We start from the raw sequence: 23040 nt of genomic DNA, 5'->3' as shown, positions 1-23040 counted from the left end.
GCAAAGCAGAACATGGGGGGCTGAACTCTGCCAGAACTCAATGTGGATGTCCCGCTGCCCACCAGGGTCAGCTCCTTCTAACTATGGTGAGAAATTACAAGACGGGAGCACATAAGGAAGGCAGGATCCGCCCCCCCCCGACGCTGTCCCTGTTCCCACCCCACTCACCACAGGGCCGGGGATCCCTCGAAGACCCTCAGGCCCGACACGCCCAGGGGGCCCTCGAGTCCCCACTGGGCCTGTCCTCCCTGGGGGCCCGTCAGGACCTGGTTCCCCCTGAAAAGCACAGGGGCAGGGGAGGGGGCAGAGAGAGTCAGGGGGTGGCTGCCTCCTGACCCGCCAGCCAAGAACCAGCAGGGAGGGGTCGGAACTGGAGCACCCGTTGTGTCCCAGGCCTCTCCCCATTCTGATGGCCCAACTGTTGGCTGACAGGTCAGGACAAGGGCCCCCCACCCCTTGGCAGGGGGCACTCACCTTGGTACCTTTCTCCCCTTCTCTGCCTTCTCGACCCGTGCGACCAGAAGGACCCTTAGGGGAGAAAGTGTGAGTGGGGGGCTGTGAGGTGAGTGGGTGCGCTGGGGATGAGTGGGGGGTTTGTAGGGGGGAGTGGGGGGGCTGTGAGAGTGAATGGAACAAAGTTGGAGCCAGGGCAGCCAGGAGGTGGTGGTGGGGTACTCATCACTCACCCTTTTGCCAGGGGGCCCAGAGGGACCGGGTTCCCCAGAAGCACCAGGTGGACCCTGGAGATTATAACCAGCAGGGTAGTTGAGGATGACGGTTTCAGGATGCCTTTTTATTTTTTTTTAAACATCTTTATTGGAGTAGAATTGCTTTACAATGGTGTGTTAGTTTCTGCTTTATAACAAAGTGAATCAGTTATACGTATATATACATCCCCATCAAGATGCCTTTGATGTGAAGACAGCCTTCCCCACGTATCACCCAGCACCAGCCATCTCCCGCCTCTACCCTCAAGCTACTCACATTCACGGTGAGGACCCAGAGAGGCAAAGCAGGTGCATCTACAAGGGCCCTGAGTACCTCATTAACCCACTCTCCTGACCCCCCAATTCACCCACCCACCAGCCCCGACACCCCTCTTCATGCACCACATCCTCTGTTCCCCTACTCACCAATCCCCCCACATCTCCAGGGTCTCCCTTCTCCCCTGGGGGGCCGTCTTGACCCTGTGGTGGGAGGAACAAAGTTGGAAGGGGTCATGGGGGTACATGAGAATTTAGGGGTGAGGTTTGGAGGAATGTGAAGGTTATTTCCTCCATCGACCTTGCCCAGGTCTGTGGGGGCGTTGTGGAGATGGGAACAGAATAGGGAATATGCTAGGCTTTCGAGTAAGGAGGGGTCACACTCACCGAAACCCCAGGGTCTCCGGGGGGGCCTAGGTCTCCTGGGAGCCCTGTGGGGCCCTGGAACACAGAATGATGGATAATTATATCTCTGAATGACGGAGCGTTCATTCATTCATTCATCCCAGTGGTTGCTGGGATACACTGGGATACACTGGTGAACAAAACACAAAATCCCAGCCCTGGTAGAAGGAACATTCTCGTGTTTAATGTGAGCTAAGTATGTTCCATGCATCATCTCACTGCATCCTCTAGGCTTGGGACTCACAGATAGAACTGACCTCAGAGAAAGGACTCGGCGAGTGGCGGGGTGGTGAGATTCAAATCAAGGTCCCTCAGACTCCGAAGCTCCTTGCTGTCCTCCATCCCAACCCCGAGCCCCATCGCCATGGTGGGAGGGGCTCCACCTCTGCCCTGATGGCAAATCCTTCATCAGCCAACTCTGACCTAGCATGAGTCTCAACCTTGACCTTCCCAGCATTGTTAGAACAACTCAGTGTGGAATCAAGTTTCCCCTACTGCAATGATATATAACCACTCCATTTTTATATTGATTCATTCTGTCCTTCAATCATTCATTTACTCAGCCATGTTCCGGGTTGCTTGTGGAATCAGCACACTGGAGGATGGGACCCCCCCACCCCGGCTGGAAGTTGGGGAGCAGGTTCAAGGTGACACATGTGCTCCTCCCCGAGTCTCTCCCTCCATGTCCCCCAGGACTCACCACGTTCCCTTTTGCTCCATCCTCTCCGGGGGGGCCTTTCTTGCCCGGGGGTCCAGCTGCCCCAGATGGGCCTGCATCCCCCTTTTCACCAATTTCTCCCTTGGGCCCCTTTTCAGAAACAGAGTTCAGAGGTGCCTGGCCTCTCCAGGGGTCAAGGGTTAGCATACCTGGACTCGGGAATCTGGGTGGCCTGGGGCTTTCCTGGGGTTAGGGGTCAGAGTAGCCTAGACTGCCCAAGGGTCAGAGGTCAGAGGAATCTAGGATTTTTAGGAGTCAGGGGTCAGGATGATCCAGTTGCCCAGAGGTCATGGGCAAATCTGGGCTAGCCCATGTGCCACCCTGGAGTGAATCAGAAAAGGGATCCCCTCTGGGCAACTCATCCCCAAGCCAGGGCTTGTGGTTTAGATCTGAGCCCCACCTGCCTCCTCAGCCCTACACCCTTGTACAGTATACAACCTAGAGAACTTTGTGTAGCAACCCTGATACCTTTCAGGGCTCTGTCATCAAGATAACGGGGGATGCCTGTAGGTCCTGGGTCAGTGGGTGACTTAGGGCTGCAGAGGTCATGGTGGCCCTAGATGCCCAGGGGTCAGGGATTCCCTGAGATGGGTGCAGGGACACTGGACAAAGGTCACTCACAGGGATGCCTGGGATTCCTGGGGGTCCCGGGTCTCCAGGCTCCCCTGGCTCACCCTGCAGGAGGCAAAGTGAAGGTGAGAAGAGTTCCCATCCTGGCAGTCACCCCCAGGCAGGACTGGTTGTGCCTCCCCACCCCAGGCAGACTCCTGTTCTCTCTCTCTCTCACCTTCTCGCCCACTGCTCCAGGCTGACCAACTCCCCCAGGCAGCCCCGGAGGACCCTGGAGAGACAGCAAGGGGTACAGCTGGGACTGTGCAATCCCAACAGCCCCTTCTTAGGAAAGCTATGTCCTCACCTCTGAGGCATCCTGCCCTCCCCCAGAGTCCTCACCTCTGATCTGCTGGGGCCCTGGGGACCCCGAGGGCCTGGAGCTCCATGGGGACCCTGTGGGACAGTCAGAAGAGCATCCAGTGACCCCATGGTCCTTCAAAGCTCCACTAATCACAAACACCACCCTTGATGCTGGTGACCCACATGATCCTTAAAATGACAATGTGACCTGTGACCCCCCCAAATTGGTTTAATGGCCACCCCCGCCCTACCATCACCACCCCATTTTCCCCCATTGTCCATACCATGGGCCCTACATCTCCAACTTCTCCCTTTTCTCCAGGAGGGCCTGGCATCCCCTGTGGAACAAAGAGGCAAACTTGGGGCACAAAGTGGGAAGGACCAGAGGCTGTACCCTCAAACTCAGACACCTACCTGCAGGCCAGGGGGGCCATTCACCCCCATGAAGCCTCTCACTCCATCATCTCCTTTCTGCCCAAAGAGGCCTGGAGGTCCCCGGCGTCCCTGAGCCCCATCTGCCCCCTGGGGGGAGGACAGGGCAAGGCACAGTTAGGGTCTGTGTCAGGGGTCGGAGAGAGGCTCAAGGCCAAAGTCAGGATTGAGGTTCAGGGTTGGGATTCAGTTTGGAGAGGGTCAGGACTGGGTTTGAAGTTGGGGATGCAGGTTAAGCGTCAGAGATTAGCAATGAAGTCAAGGGTTGAGTCAAAGTTTTTCTAAAACCTTTGCATTGGGTGGTGAGTCAGGGTCAAGCTGAGGTCAGTTAAGGTGATGAGGGGAAGGTCCAGATGGGGTTGAGATGTAGGGTAGGGTTTGAGGTTAGGGCCAAGGTAGAATCAGAGTTTGAGCCCAGGTTTGGGGTCTGCATTGGAGGGTGGGTCAGGACTGGGGTTAAGGGTAAGACTGGGTCAGGTTCGGCTACTGTTGGATGTGAAGGTCAGGTCTGAGTTGGGATTGAGGTTAAGGTCACAAGCAGTATTGAGATTAGGGCTGTGATGGGGTTCAGGGGTTGAGGTCAGGATTGAGTCAGATTCTGGGGTGAGTTCATATTGAGTGTTGGCATGGAGGGGTAGGTCAGTGTCAGGGCTGAGTCTGGGCCTGAGTCACCATGGAGAACACTGTCCCTTCCCACTAGGGATCCAGGGGATGGCCACAAAACTGGGATCACTCACCGGGGAGCCTGGGTGTCCCACAAGACCCCGTATCCCTGTTGGTCCAGGTGGGCCCTGGAGGAGGGAACAAAGTCAAAAACCCCTCAGGGCCTTCCCTGGTGGCACAGTGGTTGAGAGTCCGCCTGCCGATGCAGGGGACACGGGTTCATGTCCCGGTCCGGGAAGATCCCACATGCCGCGGAGCGGCTGGGCCCGTGAGCCATGGCCGCTGGGCCTGCGCGTCTGGAGCCTGTGCTCCGCAACGGGAGAGGCCGCAACAGTGAGAGGCCCGCGTACAGCAAAAAAAAAACCCCAAAACCCCTCAGGTTCAAGACTGGGGCAGGGGGGATGGAAACACTAGAGATGTCAATCACTGCACCCCTGTCCACTCCCCCCACCAAGAAGCTGCATTTCCCTCCCCCAACCCTGTCTTCCTAGCTACCAACTCATGGGACCAGACAGAGCATGTGTCCTAAGTTTGGCCCATCAGTATGCTTGCCCAAAAGTCCCACCAGGACCGAGGGACTGAGCTGGCTCCCTGATGCTGGGTTCTACAGCTGAATTTCCGGAGGGAAGCTGGGGGTGCAGTTAGCCCCTTTATTCCAGGTAGCTTGAGTGGCTTCTGTCACTTGCAGGTGTCAAGATGGGTCTCATGAAGGCAGGAAGCTCCGTGGCCTCCCCCTGGCCATCCTCCACATCCCTCTCCCCTCCCCGAGGACCACCCCCCTCACTGGGGCCCCCCACTCACCGCATCCCCCTTATCGCCTTTGCTGCCTTTGTGACCTGGGGCTCCCACTTCTCCCTGCAGAGGAAACCGGATGAGGGAGGATCATGCCTCCCTCTACCCCCATCCTCCCCCCAGCCCCTCCCCTTCCATGAACTCTCTCTCACCTTGTCCCCTTCCTCGCCAGAAGGCCCCACAGCTCCAGGGGATCCAGGAAGCCCCAGGGGCCCTGGGATCCCGTCTTTGCCAGTGGGACCAGGGGGGCCGCGTTCACCCTGATGGGCGGAGTGGAAAGGGGTATGTCGGGGCCAGGGGAGAAATGAGCTCCTGATATGTAGAGGGCTGGGTCTGGGGGATGCCTGGGGGATGGGGGGCAGGCACTTACCGGGGACCCCTTCTCGCCTGCAGGGCCAACAGGGCCTTGGCCTCCACTTTGGCCAGGAAGCCCAATGCCCCCTGGTGGGCCTACAGGACCGCGCTCCCCAGGGGAGCCCTGAAAACAGGGGTGAGGGGTCAGGGATAATAGCAGTAGTGGTAATTCTCATTTATTGGAGGGTTTTCAAGCAGTCAGGCCCTGAGTTAGGTGGTTACCAGCACATCCAATCTATTCCCCCAGACAGCAGCCAGAGGGCGCTGTGAACACCTGAGTCAGCGCACGTGCCTCCCCTCCCTGCCCACATCCCTCTGGGGCTCCCACCCCCACTTGTTGAAAAAAAGGTTTTCCTGGCAGCCCACAAGGTCCTGCACGACTATGCTCTCATCTCCTCCCACTCACCCTAGGCTCACTCCCCTCCAGCCACACGGCCCTCCTCACTGCTTCCTCCAGCCTCAGGACTTTGCACATGCCATTCCCTCTGCCTGGCACACTCTTCCGCCCAGACACCCACATGGCTCCTCCCTCAGTGCCTTCAGGTCTCAGCTCAAATGTCACCTTCTCAGGAGGCCTTCCCTGGCCTGCCTGTTTCAACGGCTCTCCCCTTCTCCCCTTTACTCTGCGCTATTTTGCCTTGTGGCATTCATCGTGGCTGATCTCTTATCTCCCTGGCTAGATCGTAGTAAACTCCAGGAGAAAGAAGGTTTTTAAACGCTGATGTCTGACACGCAGGTAAGTATGTGCCCAACGGATCATCTCATTGAGATTTACGATCATCTAGGGGATGGGACTATTTTACAGACAAGGAAACGGAGGCTCGCACAGTGACACGACTGCCCAGCCAGTGAGCGGCAGAGTTGGCCGTGACCCCGACCTGTTTGGCTCCCCAAATAGCAGACTTGATGAGGAAACTACCCAGCTTCCCAGAAACCCTGAGACCCCTGCACCCTGCCCGCCACACAGCAGACGGGTTTACACTTACGTTAGCCCCGACGGGGCCGGGAGGGCCCTTGTCACCCTTCAAACCAGTAGGTCCCTGAGGAGGAGATGATTCACAGTCGAGAGACTCCCAGGGGTGCCCCCGGGTCCTGTCTTCACTCTGGGGGGCTCAGAGTTCCTACCCGCTTCCCGGCCACTGAGGTTCAGGGCTCTGTCCCTCCTGCAGCCATTACTTTACTATCACATTTGCCCCTCCCCTGGGCCCCCCTTTCCTCCTCTGCTTCACAGCCCAGCCAGGCACATTCGGGAGGGGCTCCAAACGATACTCACTGGGTCCCCGGGGGCTCCTTGGGGACCAGGGAAGCCCCTGCGTCCAGGTGGCCCTTCCTTCCCAAAGGGTCCCAGTGGTCCCAGGTCCCCCTGGAGGAGTGCAGAAGAGGGAGGTCAGACTCCAGAGAAGAGGGCGTCTCCCCTCAATCTGTGAGTCTGGGCCCCCTGCCCCATGGTGTTGATTCTCAGCCTGGAGGTGCCGTGGGGATGTTGAGGGACCTTTGGGGTCACTTGATGAGATCTCCCGCGGGGCAGGGTCTCACCTTGGCCCCCTCTCTGCCTTCCAGGCCTGGAAGACCTTGTTCACCAGGAGATCCAGGGGGGCCTGGGGGCCCCCTCTCACCCAGAGGCCCTGCTTCTCCCGTCTTTCCCTGGAGAGGAAGAAGGCGCATCTTGAATGGAGGTGGCCTGGGGTGGGGGTCTGCCTGAGATCACCTCCCCCTCCCCCAAATATCCCCGAACTGGTGCAAAACTAGGGAGACCTGTGGGGTCCACTCTGACCTGAGGACCCACGACACCAGCTGGTCCAGGTGGGCCTGTCTGACCTTGGAAGCCCTGAGGAGAAACATTAAAAGGAGGTGTCATGAAAAAAAAACAGAAACAACAAAAAAATGGAGATGGAGGGGAAGAAATGGAGAGCCTAATGGGGTCATGGGTCAGAGGTCAAAGGGTTTCTCACCAATTCTCCTCTAGGTCCAGGGTGCCCACGTTGCCCGTCTTTCCCTTGGGGGCCCTGAGGGACAAGGTGGGAGAGAGTTGAGGCACAAACAAGGAGTCCCCCCACTGCCTGGCTCCCCCTTCCCCCCCAGCAGGGTGAGCTCACTTACAGGGGGACCCTTTGGTCCAGAGAACCCAGGAGGGCCTTGCAGACCTGGGAGGCCCTGAAATGGAAGCAGAAATCATTCTCTCATCCCTCCCGCCTGCCCCTGAGTCCCACATAATGACAACAGCATGTTGGGTGCTTCCTGCAGGCCAGGCATGGGGTCAAGCATTCTATGCACAGGTTGGCACTTCATTCACCACCGCAGCCCTTTGGGATGGGGACTGCGGTTATTCCCATTCGATAGAGTTGGAAACTGAGGCATAGAGCTTAAGTGACTCACCCAAGGTCACACAGCAGGTGAATGGCAGAGCTAAGACATGAACTCACGGCTCTCTGACTTCAGAGGCTGTGCTTTTTCTGCATTCTGCATTATAATGTCTCCCCACCTTCCGGGCTTGTCTCCTACCCAGAATCACACACACACACACTCACTCACTCACTCACCTTTTCTCCAGGGAACCCAGGGGCTCCGTCCTGGCCCACATCACCCTAGGATAGAATGAATGAGACTCAGGCTGCAGAACGAACTCAACGAGGAGGTATTGGGTGGGACTTGGTGAGCCCGGGGCAGAGGGCCTGCTTGGGGGGGCCTGACCACCCACCCACCCCATACCTTGGGGCCTGGTTGCCCTGTGGCACCTGGTTGCCCCCTCTCTCCACGAGAGCCCTGAATAGAAAAGAAGCAAACATTGGAAGTGAGAGGGTGGGGGAGCCTAGGAGATGAGGATGAGTCCTCTGGGTCCCCCCACCATGACTACCTGAAGTAACCCAAACCCTCTTCCCGCCCACTTCTCCTCTCGCAGCCAGCCCCTCCTTCCAGCCCTGCCCCCATTTTCTTACTGGTGGTCCCCGCTCTCCTTCCAGGCCTGGCTGCCCAGCCTTCCCCTGGAATGTAAATTAGATGAGGGGGAAGCAGAAGAGGGTGATGGCGCAAATACATGACACAAACACACAAATGCACCCAGTCAGAGACCTGGAAAGATGCCTGCCCCACATTCATTTGCAAGCCTTTCACTCACACGCACGCATAAGTACAGCTTACACATGCAACTACGCAAAGATCACAGGCACCCGATTATATTATGATTGCACCTACAGGTCCACACATACAAGCACATTTGCTCACACAGACACTTATTTATCGCAGCTACATGGTATGCACACATGACTGCATGCCATCGCAGCATGCAGGGGGGGACCGCGGCTTCGAGATGACACTCGGAGCCTGTCATGTAATATGTCCCTTGCACACGTGTCTATCCAGTGTAAACACGTATGTGCATAGATCATGTGAGGACACGGTCCTGATAAACACAGCAGTATACAAACCCTCATGTGCGTGTACACAATGTCCATTTACACAGCTACAGGGCACACGTAGCGAAACAACGCATGCATGTATACACAATCCCCCAGGTGTGCAGAAACACACACATATGTGTATTTCCCTATTCTTTCACACACTTCGACATACCCCCTCACACATGTATGCCCAAAGTCACACAACGTACGTGCAGCTGGTGCCCTCGTTCACCCAGTCACAGGCCCCTAGGCTGCAGCACCCAGACCCCATCTAATCTGCACTGAAAGGCACACGGAATCCACATGCATACACAGACACGCAGGCACATTTGCTGTAATGCCAGGTGGGATCACCTACACGTGCCCTGCATTGTACATGGCAATATGTGTGCACACAAGTGCTTCCAGGCATAGACACAGCCACCTAGGGCCCCACGTGCTATCACGCACAGCCATACACTCTGTTCCTCTCATGCAAGCCCTTCCCTCTCCCCTGACCCCTGGATTGCGACTCACCCGCTTCCCTTTTTCTCCTAATGGTGCCAGGGGCCCGGGAAAACCAATAGATCCCTGAGCAAAGAGAATGAGAGAGAAGATGTGGGTGTGAGGAGTGGGTGACGTTAGCCCCTCACCCCATTCAGCCACCCCATCTTTTCAGGCATTTCCAGGCCAGTGATTCCAGAAAGTTCTTTGGCCCCTCCAGCCCCAGTGAGCAGCCCCTTCCTTGCTCACTGCATTCCAGCCACACTGGCCTCTTTAATGCTACTCAGATACCAGTACATTCCTGCCTCAGGACCTTTACACTGGCTGCCTTTGCCTAAAATGCTCTTCTCTCAGATCCTCACAAAGCCAGCTACCCCTCATCATTTAAATCTCATTCAGACATCACCTCCTTCGAGAAGCCTTCTGCCATCATCCTGACCACCGCATCCTCAAGTCATGCTCTGTTTATCACGTCCTATTTTGTTTCCCCTATAATATTTGTATTGAAATGACCTTGCTCATCTGTTTACTTATTCAATGACTAGGACATAATGCTCTGGTCTTACTCCCTACTGCCTGGCACATGGTGGTGGCTTACTCAATACTTGTTAATTAACTGCCTCCAGTACTTGCTTTCCTGCCCATCGTCCCTTGACCTGAGGGAAAACATCATACGCTCTGATATCCCCTCTCACCACCCACTGTGTTTTGAATCCTAGATCCATCACTAAATTAGCTGTGTGGTCCTGGACAAATGGATTGACCACTCTGAGCATCAGTCTCCTTTGTAGCCTGGGGATACCTCCTTTACAAGGTTTTCGTTAGGATTAAATGGGATATATATAGAAAGTGGGGTTTTTTTTTAAAGGTACTTGGCACATAGTATGTGCTCAAGAAATATTAGCTGTCTTTGTTATTCATGCTGATTATTAGTAAGTGCTATGGACTGAGTGTTTGTGTCCTCCCAAAATTCATATGCTGAAGCCTCAGTCCCTAGTGTGATAATATTTGGAGGTTGGGCCTTTGGGAAGTAAGTAGGTCATGAGGGTGGGGCCCTCGTGAATGGGATTAGTGTCTTTATAAGAAGAAGAGGAGACTAGATCTCTCTCTCTCTCTCTCTCTCTTTCCTTCTCCCTCTCCCCTATGTGAGGACAAAGACAGAAAATGTTCATCTACAAACCAGGAGAAAAGCCCTCACCAGAATCCAACCATGCTGGCACTCTGATCTCAGACTTCTGGTCTCCAGAACAAATTTCTGTGTTTAAATCACCCAGTCTAAGGTATTTTTTTTTTTTTTTTTTTTTTTTTTGCGGTACGTGGGCCTCTCACTGTTGTGGCCTCTCCCGTCGTGGAGCACAGGCTCTAGACGTGCAGGCTCAGCGGCCAGGGCTCACGGGCCCAGCCGCTCCACGGCATGTGGGATCTTCCCAGACCGGGGCACGAACCCGCGTCCCCTGCATCGGCAGGCGGACTCTCAACCGCTGCGCCACCAGGGAAGCCCCAGTCTAAGGTATTTTTACTCTAGCAACCCAAGCTGAATAAGACACTGGTCTCAACTAAGCCAACATATCAGGCCTCCTGTAAAGTATTCATTGCTTGTTGCCCAAGACGCACTGATCAGTCTTGGCTAGGAGGCTTTGTTCTAACTCCCATGAATTTCTGTTCCAACAGGCTGAGTTCTGCTCTTATTTTTGATACCTTGAGTTAATCCCAAACCTATTTATGTCAGTTGCCCTTGCTACTGGGGTCATGTGACTTAATGAAACCTTACAAAAACTGATGAAATGTAGAAAAGGAAAAGAAAGATATCTGTAAAATCTAGGTTAAATGGAAAAGACTCAATGTAAAGGGAAGTCACTAAAAAAAAAAACACTGTCAAATTAGGCATGGGCAAGATAACTGCTAGATCGAGATACCAAAAGTGTGGAACTCAAGAAGGATTCTGTACTCAGATTTCTTCCCAAGTATCTTTGCGTTTCTGCTCCACTTTATGTAACAAAAAACTATAAATCATCAGTGATGTAATATGGGTGTGGTTTAGGCAGAAAGACATGTCTTACCAATAGCCTCATTCATCAAAACATTGGCAGCCAAACGTACAGTTTTACATAAGTACATTCTAAGTTATAATTAATTCAAGATATGTAAAATATGTATTTTTTATGATTCTCCTCCTTACTGACTTGTTTGAACCAACCTCAATCATACCAAATAAGAAGGACCCTACAGTTTTATTATCACCAAAATCATCAATTTTATCATAATCAAATTGATGAGGTAGCTACTACTGGTATCTCCCTTTCGTAACTGAGAAAACGGGTTCAATAGACTTGTTCAAGATCATTTAGCAGGTAAGGTGTGACTTACTCAAGGTCACTTAGCAGATAAGGCTGAGTATTTGAGCCTAAGTTTGTCTGATGCCAAAGCCCACATCTTACACTTTCAATGCCCCATGGGGTGGACAGCTCACACCCTCAGACCACAGCCTGGACCTCCAGATGTTAGTCAGTCTCTGAACCCTGCCCCTGCCCACCACCCTCCTGCTAGCTTCTGACCTTAAGGCCTGGACGTCCTGGGTAACCTGGGAGACCCGGCACCCCAAGCTTGCCCTGCAGAGAGATTATGGGACAAAGGTCAGAGACTGCAACTTGGAGGTAAGTGGGGGAGGGGTAGGAAGGCTGGGGCATGGTTGCAGGGGTAGGAGGGGGGGGATTCAGGGAAACATGGGTTCAAGTCCTGGCCCCTGCCTGCTAGGGGTATGTCCTTGGGCAACTCATTCAACCATTCCAAATCTCAGTTTCCTTTTCTGTAAAATGGGGGTAAAAACGTCTGTTGCCTGTGGTGGTTATGAGGATAAAAATAAGATAAAGTGCATGGAATTGCTCTGTAATGCTGAGCTGGGGAATTGAAGGAGCTGAGAGCCTCCTAAAGTTGGAGATAAAAGAGCAGAGGGCAGAAGGCAAAGGGCCAGGCAGGCTAGAAGCTGGGGTATAGACTAGAGGGGGTGACCAGGTCCACTCACCTTCTCCCCAGCTGAGCCTGGGGGCCCCTCCTCACCAGCAAGCCCCACCTGCCCCTTCTGCCCTTCAGGACCATCCTCTCCCCGAGGACCTGGGGGTCCGGGTTGCCCCTGGAATAGAAAAGGAGAAGCCCTGACATCAGTCCCTTTGTCATTCCTGTCTTTGCCCCAGTTCACCCCCTCCCTCTCTTTCCCAAGTCCCCTAGATCCACCAGACCCCTCCTCTGGAGGCCATCTTACCCAATCGCCTTTAAGCCCCACATCACCCTTGAAGCCTGGGAAGCCATCCTCTCCCTGGGTGGAAGATAGTACAGAGATCAGATGTCAGGCTTCAGGGAAGGGACACAGCCAGAGCCCCATTATTAGGGTTCCCCCCTCAAGGAATCCCCTCCCTTCTCACCTTCTCTCCTTTCTCCCCCTGGAGGCCCCGGTTGCCAGAGGTACCCTGAAAAATATAAAAGCTCTCAGGTCCCCCCTCCCCCCACTTAAGAAGGGCCCCAGACTCGGGCCCCGGACTCAGTCCCCTGCCCTGAAACAGCCAGGAGAGTCCCAAGCAGATGTCAGACTAGAGGAAGGGGGGGTGAGGGTCAGCCCCAGAGGAAATTATCTTTCCCCAAAGTCTGCTAGTATGGTGTGCAAGAGGCTGCCTCTCCCCCGCTCCTGCCCACTGGCAGCCTCCCAAGGTCATCTGTGTGGGGGAGTGCAGGGAAGGCCAAATTTCCAAGTAATTGATTCCCATCTCCCGGGGACACTGTGTCCACAGTTCCTTCTGGCAGCAGAAAGAGGATGAACATTCCAGGCCCCGGCTGCATTCTAAAGGCAAAGGAATGTTTCCCATTGTGCTGGCTACAATGCAACTCCGTGCTTGGCAACAAGGGGAGTCTGTGCTTGGCTATAGCAAGACTGCTCAGTGCAAGCCCAGATGCTGCCCAAGCCAAATTCTGGGCTTGGGCCACAAGAAAAGCTGCACTTGGCTACAGTGTTGCTGAGCTCAGCCACTAAAAGGAAATCGTACTTGGATACAATACAACTGTGTTTTCACAAGAGCGTGACTGTTTCCAGCCACAGGGAGACACGATATTAACCGAACTCAGTGACTACGACAAAATTATACTTGGATACAATATAACTCTGTGGTTTTTTTGTTTTTGTTTTGTTTGTTTTTTTGGGGTACGCGGGCCTCTCACCGTTGTGGCCTCTCCCGTTGCGGAGCACAGGCTCCGGACGCCCAGGCTCAGCGGCCACGGCTCACGGGCCCAGCCGCTCCACCGCATGTGGGATCCTCCCGGACCGGGGCACGAACCCGCGTCCCCTGCATCGGCAGGTGGACTCTCAACCACTGCGCCACCAGGGGAGCCCTAACTGTGTGTTTTGACAGTAGCATGACTGTCTCTAGCCACAGGGCAATTCATTGGCCACAATGTAACCGAGCTTGGCTACAACTGTTCTCTGGCCATGGCTACCACGTAACTAGACTCAGCGACAACATAGCCTTTGACTATATATAGAAAACCATGCCTGGCTACAATGGAACTCTGAGTTTGGACACCCACAGGATTTTGTGGCCAGCTACAATAGAACCACCTCCTTGGTTATAGTGTAACTAAGCTTGTCTATAATGCAAAAATAGGAGGAGCCAGCTCTTGGCTACCATCAAACTCTGTTTTTAGACTACAGGTGATGGATACCTGTACTTGGCTACAATGTAACTGGGCTCAGCTACCATACAGATGCGAATTCCAATGTCCCTGCACTTGGTCAACAGTGAATCTCTATTCAGTACAGCTCTCAGCTTGTCTTAGCATTTCTGGGCTTGCAGATTGTATGGCTCTGGGCTTGAGCTTTCAAACAACCCTCTGCTCGATTACAGTGTGCTGACCTGGACCTGGATGTGACGTGTGTGCTCCCAGTGAAATGGGTTCAGCCTCTAATGGGTTTACCTGTTCTCAACTACAAGGTGACAGCCATGCTCGACTGTTACGCTTTGGCTTTTCAGCTCCAGAGTAGCTATATATTGTCACTTCTACCACACCTTGCCTGGCAGACTGATTCCTCTCATCACACACACAGAAGTTTCTGATAGAGCTGGCTTCCAGAGGTCAACGCTGGTGAATCAACCCTATCCGCAGGGAATTCCCTGGCAGTCCAGTGGTTAGGGCTCCGCACTTTCACTGCCGAGGGCCTGGGTTTGATGCCTGGTCGGGGAACTAAGGTCCCACAAGTCACGCAGCACGGCCAAAAAAAAAAAAAAAAAAACTCTATCTGCTGGCCCCAAGTATCACTTACCTTCACACCCCGATGTCCAGGATAGCCCGGAGGGCCTGCCGACCCTGCTGGACCCTGAGATGGACATAAGATGAGTGCCATCCTGTTCTCCCCTCTCCATGTTCCCAGTGCCCTCATCTCTCTTCTCATTAATAGCCCCTGACTCCTGGCCCTGCCTGCCAACCCTCATCCCCAAATCAGCCCGTCTCCAGGTCACTTACCTGGGCCCCTTTCTCTCCTGTTGGGCCCTCATGACCTGGGTGACCCTAGGAGATAAACATTCTAAGTTGTCCGAGACCTGATATGCCAACCAAATTCCCAAGCCTCCCCGCTTCTCCTTCCTCCTTCTCCCAGAATCTAGTTCTCACCGGAGGGCCATCAGATCCTGGGAGGCCTGGAATTCCTGGGTTCCCAGGGGGACCCTGAAAGAAGATGAGTAGTAGAAGACAGAGGGTCTCAGAGCCTGGCATTCCACCAGGAACGTCCCTACTCAGACATACAGCTACCTCAAGGTTAGAGAAAAAAACAGATCCTACTGGCCAGGAAACCTATCCTCAGCTCTTCCAAACTTGCTGTGTGACCCTGGACAAGCTCTCTCTCCTCTCTGTGCCTCAGAAATCCTCTGCTTCTGGGAGGGCTGAGACAAGGGATGTAAAAACAGTGTGAGAGACATGCTGGGGTTGGGGGATCCCCAGCCACACCTCTTCCTTTAGAAGCACCTCCAACCCACAGCTCCACCTGAAGAGGTGTGGGTGTGGGCCTAGGCAGGCCTGAGGTGACCCCCTATGTCCTGCAAACCATTGACAAGTCCGGAGGCGGGCACTTGGCCCAGATAAGCCAATCAGATCCTCTCCTGAAATTTTGAGGTAACGGATATCTTGCCTCATAGAAACTATGACCAGATGGATTTGGATAAAGAAACTGTAAGGTCATAAGGAACTGGGGACTGAAATAGTGACAGCAGCACAAGGGTGTGTAGAAACAGAAGTTGGGGTAAGAACAGACTAAGATGGAAATAGAAAGAAGCCTGTTTTTCATGGGAGATGGAAACAGATGTGCAGAGGAAGAAAGATGACACCACAAGACCCGAGACAAATGGATTTCCTGGCCCCTGAGCCTTGGTAATATTTTCTATGATTGGCTTCTGAGGGTTCCCCTCTCTCCTGACAATATCCCCATCTGATCTAGCCTTGGTGCAGTTCTGTTTCTGGCCATCAACCCCTCCCCAGCAATGACATTTGGTAACTCTGAGCTTATTTAGGGAATGCTGCAATTTGTCATTATCCAGGGCTTACAAAAGGGGCCCTGGTGGGAAGATTTTCCTGCAGGCAGAGTTGAAGGGAAAAGATGTTGGGGGAGGAGAGGGAAGGGAGGGAGAGTCGTCACTCACCTTCTCCCCAGGAGTGCCAATGGGTCCCTGGGGGCCGGGGATTCCCTGGAAATATTTTTTTAAAAGGGGAGAAGGAAAGCATGAGAAAGCAGCAGCAAGTACAGAGGCTGGGGAAGCCAGGAGTGGTCTATGACCTCATCTGAGCACCACGACAACCCGCCCCCTCTGTCAGGAAAGATAGCTCAAACCTGGGACCCGGGATTTCCCTGCTGTCCTGGGGGGCCCGGTTCTCCTGGAGGACCCTGGGGAGAAAGTGAGGGTTCTGTGAAGCTGCAAGGGATTATGGTGTTGAGGTGTCAGGGAAGTTGAAATGGGGGATCATGGGAGTGGACAAGGATATGGGTGGTCCTAGGGTCAGAGTGTCAGAACGCATCAGGGATCAGAACACATACCACATTTCCTTTGGCACCTGGAGCACCGTCACTTCCAGCTACACCCTGGGGGAGGAGAGGGTGTGAGACCAGGGCAGCCCCATGTACAGGAGCCTGCGTTTGAGACACTGAGAGGCACAGGTGAAAAGGTGAGTGGACAGAGAATCCAGGCAACAGAAATGGACATGCAGAGGAGATAAAGGTGAGAAAAAGACAAACAGGATGTAGAGAGACAGCAACATTCTCACCGGGCGTCCCAAGGGGCCAGGGGATCCTCTAGGGCCGATCAGTCCTCGGGGGCCCTGCAAGGAGGTAGGAACATTATTCCAGCATCACTGCTCTGAAGTTCTATGAGTCCTGACTCCCTCCCCTGTGCCAGGCAAGGGGCCCAGGGGTCCCTGATACTCACCGGCTCCCCAGCCTGGCCGGTGGGCCCCGGAGGTCCCTCTGCTCCCTGTGGGAAAGCATATGACTTGGGGAGGGGGGAGGTATAACCCTCAGAGAATCACCTTCTCTCATATCGGCAGCCCCTTCCAGGGAATCTCAGAGTCAGAGTGTGTGGCAGGATCCAGCCAACTGCGTATATGTGATTTGATTCAGGCCCCTGACCCCAATCCTGGACCTGCAATCCTGGGTTTAACCTCTTAACTCTAGTCCTAACCCCACAATTCTCAGCCTGTCTCTTTGAGCCCCCCCGGGGTCTCCTGACTCTCCAGTGCAGACCTTCACCCCTCCCCCAGGTTCCTGAACGCTCTACTCCTCCTGTTCTGGCTTTCTAGCTTCCAAACCACCCCCTAACTCTCTTCCAAACGTACCTTCTCACCATCCTCTCCTGGGGGGCCAGGTTGCCCCACATGACCAAAGTCACCCTGGAGTGGGGAACACAGAGTGCAATTCAGAGTCAACAAGTGGAGACCAGCCCCCAGGAAAGGAGATGGGGTATTAGGGGTGAGGACTCAGACCCAGGAACGGAGGCTCTGATATTGGGGGTGGGGAGGGTGTTATGAACATTGGGAGGGGGCTTGGATATGGGGGAGGGGTCTCACATACTCACCCTCTGGCCCTTCTCTCCAGGCAGCCCTGGCAAGCCATCAAAGCCCTGATCACCCTGCACAAAGAAACATCAGCTGAGAGACTTCCCTGGGGGATCCAGTGGGAAAGACTCCGTGCTCCCAATGCAGGGGGGCCCGGGTTCGATCCCTGGTCGGGGAACTAGATCCCACACGCATGCCGCAACTAAGACCTGGCACAGCCAAAATAAATAAATAAGTAATAAATATTTTTAAATAAATTAATTAAAATAAATTGGAAGAGAAAAGAAAGAAAGAAACGCCAGCTGAGCTTTGAATCCTCTACCCTGACAGTCCCTCCAAGTCCCAGGCCTGGCCCCATCACCTACCTTAGGTCCTGTGTCCCCTGGGAGGCCTCGAGCCCCATCTGCTCCAGGGCGGCCCTATGGCGGGGGGGAGGTGACATCATCAAGATATCTACTACCATGTATCAAGCACCTTCCTCATGCAGTGTCTTATGCTGGGGGCTTCTATATGTACCAATTTAACCTCTTAAATATATCTCAAACCCATCCATTATTCTTTAGCTCTAGTGCCCTTTCTCTAGGTCAAGTTACCAGCATCACAAAAATTAAGAACACTCATGTTCAGGCTCCATTAATTTCCCTGCTGTGTGTTCCTCATGGCACTTTGAAACGATCTGGAGGGGCTTCCCTGGTGGCGCAGTGGTTGAGAGTCCGCCTGCCGATGCAGGGGACACGGGTTCGTGCCCCGGTCCGGGAAGATCCCACCTGCCGCGAAGCAACGAAGCCCATGTGCCACAACTACTGAGCCCGTGTGCTGCAACTACTGAAGCCCACACACCTAGAACCTGTGCTCCACAACAAGAGAAGCCACTACAATGAGAAGGCCGCACACGGCAACAAAGAGTAGCCCCTGCTCACCGCAACTAGAGAAAAGCCTGCACACAGCAACAAAGACACAACACAGCCAAAAAATAAATTTAAAAAAATATATCTGGAATTATCCTGTTCATCATTTCCCCCAGTGTGCCAGTCTTTTCTTTTGCATGTGCTGTTCTTTCTACTTGGAATGCCCTTCCTCTCCTTTTTCCCTGGTTATACCTCAGATCTCAGTTCAAGCATCATTCCTCTGCAAGTCCTCCCAGACTCGGGGACCTGGCCAGATTCCTCTGTCACACCCTCAGTGTACTGTCATTCCCTGTCCTCAGTGCTCTTATCCCACCAATGACACCAGCAGACCCTGGGAGCACAGAGCTGAGGCTCCTGTTGGGTGTTGGGACATGAAGAAGGGATGACCTGAGGACCTAGGAGTCACTCACCATCTTTCCCTGTCTGCCAGGGGGTCCATGAGGTCCCTGAAGTCCTCGGGGACCCTGGAAGAGAAAGGAAAGGAGGAAGAAAAATGTCAGTAATTGCAAGGGTAACCCCAGCCGCTTTGCCATTTTCCCCAGCTAGCACTTTATCCTGTAGCCCTGTGAGAAGACCCTTCCCATAAACCCTGTCCCCACCCCCACCAATCTCACCTGTGGCCCCATTTCTCCCATCTCCCCTTTCAGACCTGGATACCCAGGGAGGCCCTTGGAGGAAGAAAGATAAGGTAATGCATTTAGAGGGAGTTTGAGTGAGAGTCATCTCCACTGATGTACTCCCCACTCCACACAGCCTTCTTACTCACCACGGGGCCTGGGCGCCCAGTGAGCCCCACCAGGCCAGGGGGGCCTTTCATAGAGAGCTGAAGATACAGGGGAACAAAGCCATCATCAGAAGTTAAATATACACCTGTCTCCTGACTATTCACCATCTCCCATCTCTGTCATTCTCTCAGTGCCCTCCCATCACCCCCTGACAATCTCCCAATTATCCTCCACTCACCTGAGCCTGTTGCAGGAGTGCCTGAGCCTGGGCCTGCTGGAAGGAGACTGGGGGTCCTTTGAGGGAGCCTCTTGCAAACTGGAACTAGGGGGCAACTAGTAGTGAGGGGAGCCTCCAGGAGAGGCCCCCCTCCTTGGTCAGGATTCTACTCCCCAAGGCTGTGCCGCCCTATCTCCCTCTTACCGGTATCATGATCACGGTGCCTGGCAGACCCCGGATCCCATCAATGCCAGGGAGTCCTGGGAGGCCAGCGGGGCCCTGAGAGAGGGACAGAGACAGAGAGGGATGGAGGTAGAGAGATGGAGAGAGGCAAGGAGGGAGAGACAGAGAAAGATGGAGGCAGGGAGAGAGAGAGAGAGGAGAGACAGAAGGTGAGAAAAAGAGAAATGGAGGGAAGGAGAAAGAGTCATAAAAAGTGGAAGAGACAACAACAGAAAGAGACAGACAAAGGAGAGACGAGGAAACGGGCACAGAGACATAGGGAGAAAGACAGAGATGAAAGACACTCAGGGATAGAGACAGAAGGAGAAAGGCAGGGGATAGCGCCCCCTCCCAGAGACACAAGAGGAGACAGAATGATAATTCCCAGATGGGGCGGAGGATGAAGCGGAGGGGTCAGAGCCAGCTCCAGTCGCAGCCATGCTGCCAACTGGAAACCTCACTTTCCCAGGCGTTTACACCCCAGAGGAAGTCTCTTACCGGTAGACCAGGGTCCCCAGGGAATCCTGGCGGGCCAGGAGGACCTGAGGGGCCAACCACCCCCTGTTGGGGACAGAGGAACAGAGGTCATGACAAATGCAAAGTCTGAGCCAGGCTGACTTCCAAACCACCACTGACACTGACCCCATGCTGGCCTTCCTACCCCATCACCGAGCCACCCCTGGCCCCTCAATACTATACTGACACATATAAACCCCCAACTTTACACCTCAACCCCTATTTTTACTCATCTTTTGAGCCTCAAATATCCAATCGTCTTCAAATGACCTGGCAACATTACACCCCAACTCCCCACCCCAGAGGATCAAATACCCCAACTGGAAGTAAAAGACAAGAAGAGGGGAATGCAGCCATGACTCACTTGGGGTCCTGGGCCTCCTGGAAGTCCTTCAAACTGCTGTCCCTGGGGTAGAAATAAGTGTGACCCCCATTCTAGCACAGACCCCGCCACGTCCTCCAGCCCCAAGCCCCTCACCTGTTCAATCACCGCCGGTTCTCCTTTTTCTCCCTTCTCCCCAGCGCCCTGGGGCAGGGGATGGAAAGAGAAGAGGTGTGAGCCCTGGAACTCAGACATAGAACTCTCAGCTAACTTACCTCCCACTCATCACACACACACACACACACACACACACACACACACACACACAGAGGCACGCATGCGTGCACAAAGTCCACCCTCTGAGCTGTCTCTGCTGTCCTTTCTTCAACCAGTACGTTTTGAGCAGCTCATCCTCCAGTTTCAAGCTGGCCATGCTGCAGCAAGGTAAGGAACATGAACCCTGGGGCATACTGTGGAGTCCTAATCCTGGAGCTGCCTCTCAAAAGCTGAGCGATGTTGGGCAACTTATTCAACTCCTATGGCCTCACCTGCATAGTGTGTGGGCGAATGCCGACTGTATATATCCCACGGGAAGATAAAGAAGCTAAAACAATGCTTAGCACATAACAGGCACTCAGAGGAAGACGGTTAGAATTATTCACCTTCTCCCCTGTCCATCACCAAAGCTAGAACCTAGACACCTTCTCTGTCTGCCTTATGCTCCTAGGCAATCTCATCCCTTGGCTGAAGATAGCATCTCTCCGCTGATGAGCTCCAAGTCTTTATCTCCAGGCTAGACCATCTTCCTTGAACTCCAGAATTTTCTAACCAATCACTCGCATTGACAATCCAACAAGGGTTGCCCGTTTAGCACATCCAAAGTGAGATCCTTGACACTTTTCCACCTGCTCCTCCGTCAGGCTTCCCCATCCCACTCAGTGGTGCCACCGCACATCTACCCGGTCATTTTTGAATTGTTCTCCACATACAGCAGCGAGAGCAAAATGGGGCATGTCCCCAATCTGTCCAACTTTTCTCCATCCCCACCACCACCACTACAGCCACCACCCTCATCCAGGTCACCGCTGTTTTGCATAGACTACTGGTTTCCCTGCTGCCCCTCTGGCTCCCCCTACAGTCCATATGCTGTTTAGCAGCTGGAGAGAGCTTTGAAAACTCCCAAGTCAGATGGTATTCCCTCTCAAGTGGCTTCTCATCGTGCTTAGGCTAAAAACCAGATGAATCACCCTACCCACAGAGCCATTCACTAGCACAATGCCTGTCACATTAGCGTAGTATCTGTAGATAAATATTTGTCAGCTGCACTGGGGTGGTGGGAAGGCGTTCTAGGCAAGATAAAAAGAAAGCAAAAAAGAGAATGCAGCTATGTGTGGCTCCAGGTAGGAGTCCCTCCCCCTGCAGCTAACCCAGCCACCCAGACGCACAGGAAAGGTCTGCAACTCAGTCCTCCATGACTGTTCTGCTGCCCGGAAGTGGGGGCCCGTGGTGGGACCACCTTCTTCTTCTTCTTCTTCTCTGGCTAACTCCGTCTCCGCGGTCCCCAGTTCAGTTCCATCGTCAGGGTCCAAGCTCTCCTGAGGACATTGGGACAGACCAAAGATTACCCCTGGCCTCTTCATTGTCTGCCACCACCACTGTCCCAGGACCTTCCCCTCCAGCCTCGTCCACTTCCCACAACCTCTAGGACGGTGACGTTGCTGCCAATGGCCACAGTCGTGGTGATGACCAAAGGCGTGGGAGTCGGAGGCAGAGTTGGAGCTGGTGTCTCTGTCTTGGGGATGTCAGTGGAGGTCTGGAGGAAGGACAGAGAAGGTACCAGGTCTGGGGTCAGGACAATCAAGACAAAAGGGAGACGAAGGAGGAGACAGACTCTCTCTCCCAGAGCACCCAGTCTAGGGAGGAGGACAGAGGAGGATTCCCCCCAAAAATCAGAGGGGTATGGGGCAGGGGGCTGGCCAGTGCAGGCGAAGGTGTGCTGGCTGGACAAGGACAGCCAGCAGGGAGAGCCCTTGTGTGTGGAGGAGGGGCAGGGCTGGCAGGTCTGGAAGGCCTGGAAGGCAGAGCGGGGCTGGCTCCAAAGCCCAGGGGTCAGGGTCAATGTCCACCACTCAGGGCCAGACTCCCGGAAGCCTATCCCATATGTCCTCTCTCAAGGCAGATCTCAGCGGTCTGTCAGCCAGCCAGGCCGCAGTCAGAGAAGGAGTGGGAGGTCCTCCTGGCCTGGACAGCTGCAGAGGAACTGGGTTAAGGGCGCACAGCAGGTGATGGGGGCCCAGGTGAAGGTTAAGGAAGGGGCTGAGAAAGGGTAGGCTACTCCTGGTGTCTCTGTTCTAGGCTGAAGTGATAACCCTCTTTCTCCCCACTGATGTGGCGAGCCGATGTAGTGCAACCAGTGACCCTCCAACCAAGGACCCCGACCAGTGGCCCACACCAGGGACACCTACCCAGTGACCCCCAATTAATGGCCCCCAATTATTCCTACAGCCAGTGACCCATTAATGACCCCCAATTAATGACCCATGACAAGTGATCCCCACTAAGGGACCTAACCAATGACCCATACACACCTACTAATAACCCGAATCATTGGCCTCCCACCAGTTATTCCTATAACCAGTGACCCATCAATGACTTCCCAACTAATTACCCATCAGGGACTCCCAAACTATCTCATCCATGATCCCCTGAAAGGCACTCTCCCAGCTAGTGACCCCAGCTGGTGATTCCACTAGTGCCTTCTAATCAGTGGTCCCTCACTGGGGACTTGCCCAACTAGTGATCCTTGGCAATGAGCCCCACACCATTAACCCTAAACTACAGACCCCAATAACACCAACAGCGGCCTCCATCAATGACCTCTAACAGTGACCTCCAACTAGGAAACCCCCGA

At 54.0% G+C, this 23040-nt stretch overlaps 1 protein-coding gene across 1 annotated transcript in view; it reads right to left on the bottom strand.

Annotated features, from left to right (window-relative positions):
* The window catches only part of COL5A3 (collagen type V alpha 3 chain), a 38662-nt gene that overhangs the window by 8483 nt on the left and 7139 nt on the right, over positions 1–23040 (bottom strand). The window contains exons 7-56 of the mRNA XM_065874268.1: positions 21829–21942; positions 21575–21724; positions 20286–20333; positions 20172–20213; positions 19790–19852; positions 19274–19348; positions 19091–19174; positions 18894–18950; positions 18742–18795; positions 18538–18591; positions 17585–17638; positions 17240–17293; positions 17001–17054; positions 16595–16639; positions 16434–16487; positions 16207–16251; positions 16003–16056; positions 15815–15859; positions 14793–14846; positions 14646–14690; positions 14446–14499; positions 12560–12604; positions 12400–12453; positions 12163–12270; positions 11696–11749; positions 9174–9227; positions 8196–8240; positions 7969–8022; positions 7800–7844; positions 7360–7413; positions 7212–7265; positions 7034–7087; positions 6796–6903; positions 6533–6622; positions 6246–6299; positions 5276–5383; positions 5058–5165; positions 4915–4968; positions 4188–4241; positions 3433–3540; positions 3303–3356; positions 3058–3111; positions 2894–2947; positions 2728–2781; positions 2089–2196; positions 1371–1424; positions 1134–1187; positions 687–740; positions 475–528; positions 169–276 (exon numbers count right to left, since the gene is read on the bottom strand). Coding sequence (XP_065730340.1) covers positions 169–276; positions 475–528; positions 687–740; positions 1134–1187; positions 1371–1424; positions 2089–2196; positions 2728–2781; positions 2894–2947; positions 3058–3111; positions 3303–3356; positions 3433–3540; positions 4188–4241; positions 4915–4968; positions 5058–5165; positions 5276–5383; positions 6246–6299; positions 6533–6622; positions 6796–6903; positions 7034–7087; positions 7212–7265; positions 7360–7413; positions 7800–7844; positions 7969–8022; positions 8196–8240; positions 9174–9227; positions 11696–11749; positions 12163–12270; positions 12400–12453; positions 12560–12604; positions 14446–14499; positions 14646–14690; positions 14793–14846; positions 15815–15859; positions 16003–16056; positions 16207–16251; positions 16434–16487; positions 16595–16639; positions 17001–17054; positions 17240–17293; positions 17585–17638; positions 18538–18591; positions 18742–18795; positions 18894–18950; positions 19091–19174; positions 19274–19348; positions 19790–19852; positions 20172–20213; positions 20286–20333; positions 21575–21724; positions 21829–21942 — 3252 coding nt within the window. The remainder of the gene's footprint in view (positions 1–168; positions 277–474; positions 529–686; positions 741–1133; positions 1188–1370; positions 1425–2088; positions 2197–2727; positions 2782–2893; positions 2948–3057; positions 3112–3302; positions 3357–3432; positions 3541–4187; positions 4242–4914; positions 4969–5057; positions 5166–5275; positions 5384–6245; positions 6300–6532; positions 6623–6795; positions 6904–7033; positions 7088–7211; positions 7266–7359; positions 7414–7799; positions 7845–7968; positions 8023–8195; positions 8241–9173; positions 9228–11695; positions 11750–12162; positions 12271–12399; positions 12454–12559; positions 12605–14445; positions 14500–14645; positions 14691–14792; positions 14847–15814; positions 15860–16002; positions 16057–16206; positions 16252–16433; positions 16488–16594; positions 16640–17000; positions 17055–17239; positions 17294–17584; positions 17639–18537; positions 18592–18741; positions 18796–18893; positions 18951–19090; positions 19175–19273; positions 19349–19789; positions 19853–20171; positions 20214–20285; positions 20334–21574; positions 21725–21828; positions 21943–23040) is intronic.

Source organism: Phocoena phocoena, chromosome 3 (genome assembly GCF_963924675.1).
Source record: "Phocoena phocoena chromosome 3, mPhoPho1.1, whole genome shotgun sequence".
Taxonomy (NCBI): domain Eukaryota; kingdom Metazoa; phylum Chordata; class Mammalia; order Artiodactyla; family Phocoenidae; genus Phocoena; species Phocoena phocoena.
This window is presented reverse-complemented; position numbering and strand designations above follow the sequence as displayed.